Consider the following 9,502-nt stretch of genomic DNA (forward strand, 5'->3'; position numbering starts at 1 on the left):
GAAATTTGAGATTACATGATAAGACCTAATCTGTGACTGATCGGTGTACTGGAAGATGATGGGGAGAATGAATCCAAGCTGGAAAACACTCTTTAGGATATTATCAAGGGGAACTTCCACAACCTAGCAAGCCAGGCCAACATTCAAATACAGGAAATACAGAGAACACCACAATGATACTCCTCTAGAAAAGCAACCCCAAAGCACATAATCATCAGGTTCACCAGGGTTGAAATGAAGGAAAAAATACTAAAGGCAGCCAGAGAGAAAGGCCGGGTCACCCACAAAGAAAAGCACATCAGACTCACAGCGGATCTCTTGCCAGAAACCCTACAAGCCAGAAGATAGTGTAGGCTAATATTCAACATCCTTAAAGAAAAGAACTTTCAACCTAGAATTTCATATCTAGACAAACTAAGCTTCATAAGTGAAAAAGAAATGAAATCCTTTATGGACAAGCAATTGCTGAGGGATTTTGTCACTACCAGACTTGCCCTGCAAGAGCTCCTGAAGGAAGCACTAAACAGAAAGGAAAAACCACTACCAGCCACTGCAAAAAAGAACCAAATTTTAAAGACCAACGATACAATGAAGAAATTACACCAACCAAAGGGCAAAACAACCAACTAGTAATTAAATGGCAGGATCAAATTCACACATAACAATATTAACATTAAATGTAAATTGACTAAATACCCAAACCAAAAGACAAAGACTGGCAAATTGGAGAAAAAGCCAAAAACCATCAGTGTGCTGTATTCAGGAGACCCATCTCACGTGCGAAGACACACATAAACTCAAAATAAAGGGATGGAAGAAGATTTACCAAGCAAATGGAGAGTAAAAAAAAGTGGGGGTGGCAATCCTAGTCTCTGATAAAATGGACTTTAAACCAACAAAAATCAAAGGAGACAAAGAAAGCCATTACATAATGGTAAAAGGATCAATACAACAAGAAGAGCTAACAGTCCTAAATATATACGCACCCAATACAGAAACAGCTAGATACATAAGGCAAGTCCTTAATGGCCTACAAAGAGACTTAGACTCTCACACAATAATAATGGGAGACTTTAAAATTCCACTGTCAATATTAGACAAATCAATGAGACAGAAAATCAATAAGGAAATCCAGGACTTGAATACAGATGGACAAAGCAAACTTAATAGACATTTACAGAACTGTTAACCCCAAATCCACAGAGTATACATTCTTCTCAGTACCACATCACACTTACTCTAAAATCGACAACATAATTGGAGGTAAATCACTCCTCAACAAATTCAAAAAAGCGGAAACATAGCAAACAGTCTCTCAGACCACAGGGCAATCAAATTAGAACTCAAAGCCGAACTAAGAAACTAACTCAAGCTGAACACCTTCATGGAAAATGAACAACTGGCTCCTGAATGTATACTGGATCAATAATGAAATGAAGGCAGAAATAAAGATATTCTTTGAAACCAACGAGAACAAAGATACAACATACCAGATTCTCTGGGACACATTCAAAGCAGTGTCTAGAGGGAAATTCATAACAATAAATGCCCACATGAGGAGCAAGGAAAGGACTAAAATCAACACCGTATCATCAAAATTGGAAGAGTTAGAGGAGCAAGATCAAAAAAAAAAAAACTCAAAAGCTAGCAGAAGACAAGAAATAACAAGATCAGAGCAGAACTGAAGGAGATAGAGATGCAAAAAACCCTTCAAAAAATCAACAAATCTAGGAGCTGGTTTTTTGAAAAATCAACAAAATAGACCACTAGCCAGACTAATAAAGAAGAAAAGAGAGGAGAATCAAATACATGCAATAAAAAATGATAAAGGGGATATCAACACCAATTCCACAGAAATACAAACTACCATCAGAGATTACTACAGACAACTCTATGAACACAAACCGGAAAATATGGAAGAAATGGATAAATTCCTGGATACTTGCACTCTCCCAAGACTAAACCAGGAGGAAGCTGAATCCCTGAATAGACCAATAACAAGGGCTGAAGTTGAGGCAGCAATTAATAGCCTACCAACTAAGAAAAGCCCAGGTCTGGATGGATTTATAGCCGAATTTTACCAGACTTACAAAGAGGAGCTGGTACCATTCCTTCTCAAACTATTCCAAACAATACAAAAGGAGGGAATCCTCCCCAACTCATTTTATGAGACCAACGTCATCCTAATACCAAAACCGGGCAGAGACGCAGCTAAAAAAGAAAACTTCATCAGGCCAATATCCATGATGAACATTGACACAAAAATATTCAATAATATACTGGCAAACAGAATGCAACAGCAAATCAAAAAGCTTATTCATCATGATCAAGTAGGCTTCATCCCAGGGATGCAAGGCATGTTCAACATATGCAAGTCTATAAATGTAATCCATCAGCTAAACAGAACCAGAGACAAAAGCCACATGATCATTTCAATAGATGCAGAAAAGGCCTTTGACAAAATTCAACAGCGCTTTATGCTAAAAACTCTCAATAAACTACGTATTGATGGTACGTATCACAAAATAATAAAAGCTATTTATTACAAACCAACAGCCAATATCATACTGAAAGGGCAAAAACTGGAAGCACCCCCTTTGAAATCTTGCACAAGTCAAAGATGCCCTCTCTCACCATTCCTATTCAATATAGTATTGTAAGTTATAGCCAGGGCAATCAGGCAAGAGAAAGAAATAAAGAGTATTCAAATAGGAAAGGAGGAAGTCAAATTGTCTCTATTTGCAGACGACATGCCTGTATATTTAGAAGACCCCATCGCCTCAGCCCAAAATCTCCTGAAACTGATAAGCAACTTCAGCAAACTCTCAGGATACAAAATCAATGTGCAGAAATCACAAGTATTTCTATACACCAATAACAGACAAACAGAAAGCCAAATCAAAAGTGAACTCCCATTCACAATTGCTACAAGGAGAATAAAATGCCTAGGAATACAAGTAACAAGGGATGTAAACGACGCCATCAAGGAGAACTACAAACCATTGTTCAGTGAAATAAGAGAGGACACAAACGGATGGAAATAATCCCATGCTCATGGTTGGGAAGAGTCAACATCATGAAAATCGCCATACTGCCAAAGTAATTTCTAGATTCTACACCATCCCCATCAAGCTACCATTGACTTTCTTCACAGAACTGGAAAAAACCATCTTAAACTTCATATGGAACCAAAAGAGAGCCTGCATAGCGAAACAATCCTAAGCAAAAAGAACAAAGTGGGAGGCATCACACTGCCTGACTTCAAACTATACTGCAAGTCCACAGTAATCAAAACAGCATGGTACTGGTACCAAAACAGAGACATAGACCAATGGAACAGAACAGAGGCCTCAGAACCAACACCACACATTGACAATCATCTGATCTTTGACAAACCTGAGTAAAGCAAGCAATGGGGAAAGGATTCCCTGTTTAATAAATGATGTTGGGAAAACTGGCTAGCCGTGTACAGAAAGCAGAAACTGGACCCCTTCCTGACGCCTTACACTAAAATTAATTATAGATGGATTAAAGATCTAAACATAAGAACTAACACCATAAAACCCTGGAAGATGACAACCTAGGCAAAACCATTCACAACATAGGCATAGGCAAAGAGTTCATGACTAAAACACAAAAAGCAATGGCAACAAAAGCCATAATAGACAAATGGGACCTAATTAAACTCCAGAGCTTCTGTACAGCAAAGGAAACAATCATTAAGGTGAACTGGCAACCAACAGAATGGGAAAAAATATTTGCAGTCTACCCATCTGACAAAGGGCTAATATCCAGAATCTACAAAGAACTAAAACAGATTTACAAGAAAAAAACAAGCCCATTCAAAAGTGGATGAAGGATATGAACAGACACTTTTCGAAAGAAGATATCCATGAGGCCAACAAACATATCAAAAAATACTGATCATCACTGGTCATCAGAGAAATGCGAATCAAAACTACATTGAGATACCATCTCACGCCAGTTAGGATGGCAATCATTAAAAAATCTGGAGACAACAGATTCTGGAGAGGATGCGGAGAAATAGGAACACTTTTACACTGTTAGTGGGAGTATAAATTTGTTCAACCATTGTGGAAAACAGTGCAGCAATTCCTCAAGGACCTAGAAATAGAAATTCCATTTGACCCAGCAATTCCATTACTGGGTACATACCCAAAGAATTATAAATTTTTCTATTGTAAAGACACATGCACAGGTATGTTCATTACGGCACTGCTTACAATAGCAAAGACCTGGAAGCAACCCAAATGTCCATCATCCATAGACTGGATAAAGAAAATATGGCACACGTATACCACGGAATATTATGTAGCCATAAAAAATGATGAGCTTGTGTCCTTCATAGGGACATGGATGAATCTGGAAACCATCATTCTCAGCAAACCGACACAAGAACAGAAAATCAAACACCACCATTTCTCACTCATAGACAGATATTGAACAATTAGAACACGTGGACACAGGGAGGGGAACATCACACACTGCGGTCAGTAGGGGGGCTAGAGGAGGTACGGGGAGTGGGGAGAGTGGGGAGGGATAATGAGGGGAGACATACCGGATATAGGTGATGGGAGGATGAAGGCAGCAAACCACCTTACCATGTATGTATTTATGCAACAATCCTGCATGATCTGCACATGTACCCCAGAACCTAAATTACAATTTAAAAAAAAAAGCAAAAATAAAAAATGATGTTTGCAGTTTATATGTAGTTTTTAAATTTCATTTTTCTGCTAATTTATTTTAATGGCTTTTTATAAAAGTATTAGTCCATGATGGATTTGGAGAGAACCTCCTGCCCTCCTTTTAACCACAAATAATTTGAGAGGCACTGGTATGGTGCGGTAGCAGCACATGATAAATGAGGATGTACAGAAGTGACAAGGCAGAATCAGGCTAGATAAACGTCCCTGAATGGTTAGGCTGGTTCTCAATTATTTATTTGTCATGGGGAGCCAGGGAGAATTTCTGCACCTCCCACTGCTTCCTTTTAATTGTCATCCTCCTCCACTGCTGCAGTCTGGAGGTTCTCCCTGGAGGCTGTATTCATTGACAACATTGCCTGAGGTAACTCACACTGAGGTGACAACCTTAATAGCAACACTGGAAATGCTCCAGTAGCAGCTACTGCAGTGTTCTTCATCTAACTGGATTCTTCAGCCTTAAACTCTCTTGTTTTTTAGCTTTCATGATATCAGTTTCTCCTGTTCTTTACCTGCAACTCTGTGCTGACTCCCTTTTCAAAAATTTCTAATACATGTCCTGACCCCTCACATTTCGCACATCCCAGCCATTGGATATAAACTTGTTTTAGTTTATGGATCTCATTGAAAACCTGAGGATGATTGTATATGAACACTTTTCCTTTTTAAAAAAAACATGAACATCTGCAATTACAAATGAACTTTAAATTTGTTTTTTTGCATTTGTTTAACAGATACATAATTTGTTTTCTCGTATTTATTTATTTATTTTTTTTTGAGACAGAGTTTCACTCATGTTACCCAGGCTGGAGTGCAATGGCGTGATCTCGGCTCACCGCAACCTCCTCCTCCTGGGTTCAGGCAATTCTCCTGCCTCAGCCTCCTGAGTAGCTGGGATTACAGGCGCACACCACCATGCCCAGCTAATTTTTTGTATTTTTAGTAGAGACGGGGTTTCACCATGTTGACCAGGATGGTCTCGATCTCTTGACCTTGTGATCCACCCGCCTCAGCCTCCCAAAGTGCTGGGATTACAGCTTGAGCCACCGCACCCGGCCGTATTTATTTTCTTTATGCATGAAGTGCCAAATAATAATGAGCCAGGAAAATAATCACCTTTGAATAAGCAAAGGTAACCTCCTATAAAAAGCCAGAATGGTTGTATAGGAATCTCTGAGGATAGTCATTCTGCCTTCACTAAGGGGGCAGATGTAAGTTGTTTATTTCACAAGAGGAAACAAAAATTAGATAATTTATGATTTTAGGCACTAGTAAATTTCCTTTATTCTTTCGAAGAGCAGAAAGGAATTCAGTATCCTGAGAGGAAACTTGTTAGAAATATTCATGCCCAGTACTTTTGTAGCCTTCTCCTATCTTGAGAACATGTGCACTAAAATCAGTGAGGGCCAAAGGCAACAGCCTCAGGATAATAAACGTGTCAGTCTTAACGTTGAGAAGTAGAATCCGCCTCTATGAAGAAACAGTACAGTCCATGCTGCAAATTGGACACCAATGAGTCATCTCAGTAGTGTTAAGCTTCCAGCTATGTATCAACAGTCTTAAGTGATGACTTGATGGCTCCTGAAGAATGAGGGTCAGAAGGGAATAACCAGCAGTTCTGTATCTGTCTGGCACATAGGAACTGGATACCACAAATCCCTGAGGATCTTTTGAAAATTACATGAGGCAAAAGGAAAAGATTCAAAAGTAGATTCTGAACTGACCACCAATCAGAGAATTAAATAGCTTGGAGTTAGTATTGGAATAATAAAGTGCATATGACAATGTATGGTTGAAGTCTATATTAGCTAAAAATAGATTATTAAAATACATATACAATGATTTAACCAAATATTCGTCTCTTTATCTTATATTTAAATGAAAAATTAATAACCAGTTGATGACAAGAAAATCCCTGTGGGTCAAATTAAACAAAAATTATAATTTAATTTGCTCAAAATTATTATAATGAGATTGTATTTATTGATCCTGAAAAAAGAGTTGAATATCAGTATGCATAGCATATCTTTAATGAATAAAACTTCCTAATTTTTGTCAACATCTCTGAAATTTCGGCCTCTATTCTATGGTAAATCCACATTTTGATTTTAATGAAACATTTAGAAAAATGGACAGGAATTTCAATTGTCTGCAATTCTTTGTCTAACAAAAAAACAAATAATGCTATATCATCTTCAAATCTGGTGTATATAAGTATTTTTATCACATTGGAAGGATCAAGTAGTTTATCTAATCTCCCCTTCTAGAGTAGCATTCTAGTCAAAAGAATTCATATCAGCACCATCTACAATCCTGAATGCAGTGTCTTAAAGAATAAATCATTCTTGTAATCAAAATATTGCCTAAGTCAGTGGATATCAGAATGCTAATTCTTAGGTCTTACCACAAATCTACTGAAACAGAAACCCTGGGGGTGGAACCCACTAGTCAAACCTTTTAACCCACTAGTCAAACCTTTAACAAACCTTCCAGATAATTCTGCAGCACACCACATTTTAAAACTCATTGCTCCAAGTAAACAATCTTCCAATTAATCTTTGTCAAAGAAGAACCCCTTCTAGTCAAATTGTTCTGAGGATATTTTTCGCTTCTTCTCAAAATAAAAGATAAACCATCTACTTTAAGTTCAATCAAACTTCTTGAGACTTTTACTCTGGAAATCTAGGAAATACCTACACATAGATTAAAAACATCATATTTTGCTCCCGTTTTATTTATTTATTTATTTTTTTATGGTGAAAAGATATACATATATTTAGAATTAGCCAGCTGGACTCAGTTTAGATGATCCCAATTTTGTTGGCAACATGCAAAGCATCGTAATCAGGAGCCAGTCGAACATATGCCTTCTTCTCTCCATCAGGCCGAATCAGGGTGTTGACCTTGGCCACATCAATGTCATAGAGCTTCTTCACAGCCTGTTTGATCTGGTGCTTGTTGGCTTTAACATCCACAATGAACACAAGTGTGTTATTGTCTTCTATCTTCTTCATGGCAGACTCAGTGGTCAGCGGAAACTTGATGATAGCATAGTGGTCCAGTTTGTTTCTCCTGGGGGCGCTCTTCCGAGGATATTTGGGCTGCCTCCGGAGTCGCAGTGTCTTGGGCCGCCGGAAGGTGGGTGACGTGCGGATCTTCTTTTTTTTGTGGCTGTGGACACCTTTCAACACTGCCTTCTTGGCCTTTAAAGCCTTCGCTTTGGCTTCGGCTTTAGGAGGGGCCGGAGCTTCCTTCTTTGCTTTCGGCGCCATCTTGTGAAAAGGGTCTGCGAAGCCTTGCTCCCGTTTTATTAAAAAAAAATCCCTGATGCTAAATAATACAAATTCTTGCTTTTAACAAAGCTGATGACATTCAGAGAAGTAAGCAAGGCATATATAAATAATGTTAACTGAGATTTTCTCACAATATATACAAATATTGCAAGCTATGATTCTTAATGTTGGGTGGTTTTACCTTTTTCCTCACAGACAAAGAATCAGGTATGTTATCAAATATTGCAGATGCTTACCTTAGCTAAAAATACTTCAATTTTGTTTCATTTAAAGATGTACTTAGAAAATTTTTTTGACTAATTCAAACTTTTGACATCTTTTAATTAATAAAGTGAACAGATAAAAGTTCAGCATATCTGTTGTACAACAGAATACCCGTAGTTAATAACAATGTACTATATACTCAAGTAGATCTTTAGTGTTCTCACCAAAAGATAAGTATATGAGGTAATGAATATGTTAATTAGATTGATTTAGCCATTCCACAATGTATACATATATTAAAACACCATGCTGTACATCATAAATATATATAGTTTCTGTCAATAATAAATACATTTTTTAAAGTGATGTGAGAACACCTGTAATTCTGTAAGCCTAGGAAGAAGGATGTAAGCATGCTTGTCTAAGTGCATGCTGGAAGAAAATAAATTGAGAATCAATTTTTTTATGACTAGTTTTGATACCAGAATAAATATGATTTGGGGAGTATTAGGCAGTGTGGTGCCATGTGTCAAGTGGTATCATTTCTACCGTATTTCTTTCTACCAAGTAACAATTTGATTTAGCCACTTTCAGAAGAAATAGCTTTACCAAATTGTGGAAATCATGTGTAGATTCCTTGGTTTGACAATATGATGAACAAAAAATGAGATATTTTTTAGGTAAGGATTGGGGCAAATCTAAGATGTGATTATTGCCCAGCCTTTTTCGGATTAAGATTATTTTTCACGTGTGTTTTCAGGATAAGCAGTTGTGAAGGACTGCTTCACTTAGTCTTCTAGGTTTTAGGTATTCGTTTTCTCAGTTGTAAAGGGAGGTAATAATAGCATCAGCCACATTAGGTTGAGGTGGTATGGGATTGAGATATTGCATGTAAAGTGATTGAGAAAGTTCCTGACACATATGTTGAAATAATAAATATAATCTTTTCTAGAAATTGACTTTTCATCCTATAATTTATTCTACCAACTCAGTACTCCAAATCTGTTTTGTAGTTTCATTAGTTGATTCACCAAATTTATTTATTTCATGTATTGTTCTTTGTATCACGGTAGCCATTGTGTTGCTAAAATTACACATAACTAATACTTAAGGCTCACTTTCTTAAAATTAACATTAAGCATGGCCCGGTGTGGTGGCTCACACCTGTAATCCCAGCACTTTTGGAGGTTGAGGCTGATGACTCACCTGAGGTCAGGAGTTCAAGACTAGCCTGGCTAATTGGTGAAACTTAGTTTCTACTAAAAATACAAAAAAAAA

General features: G+C 37.4%; 1 protein-coding gene and 1 long non-coding RNA gene across 2 annotated transcripts in view; one reads left to right on the top strand and one right to left on the bottom strand.

The window, feature by feature from the left end:
- LOC119473785 overlaps nucleotides 1-9,502 on the top strand; it is a 91,956-nt gene that overhangs the window by 51,757 nt on the left and 30,697 nt on the right. The gene's annotated exons all lie outside the window — the stretch shown is intronic.
- On the bottom strand, nucleotides 7,480-8,016 carry LOC108316216 (60S ribosomal protein L23a-like). The gene has a single exon (XM_037744775.1). It carries the CDS (start codon nucleotides 7,997-7,999, stop codon nucleotides 7,529-7,531), a length of 471 nt encoding a protein of 156 aa, XP_037600703.1. The 5' UTR covers nucleotides 8,000-8,016; the 3' UTR covers nucleotides 7,480-7,528.

Source organism: Cebus imitator, unplaced genomic scaffold (assembly GCF_001604975.1).
Source record: "Cebus imitator isolate Cc_AM_T3 unplaced genomic scaffold, Cebus_imitator-1.0 Scaffold184, whole genome shotgun sequence".
Taxonomy (NCBI): Eukaryota; Metazoa; Chordata; class Mammalia; order Primates; family Cebidae; genus Cebus; species Cebus imitator.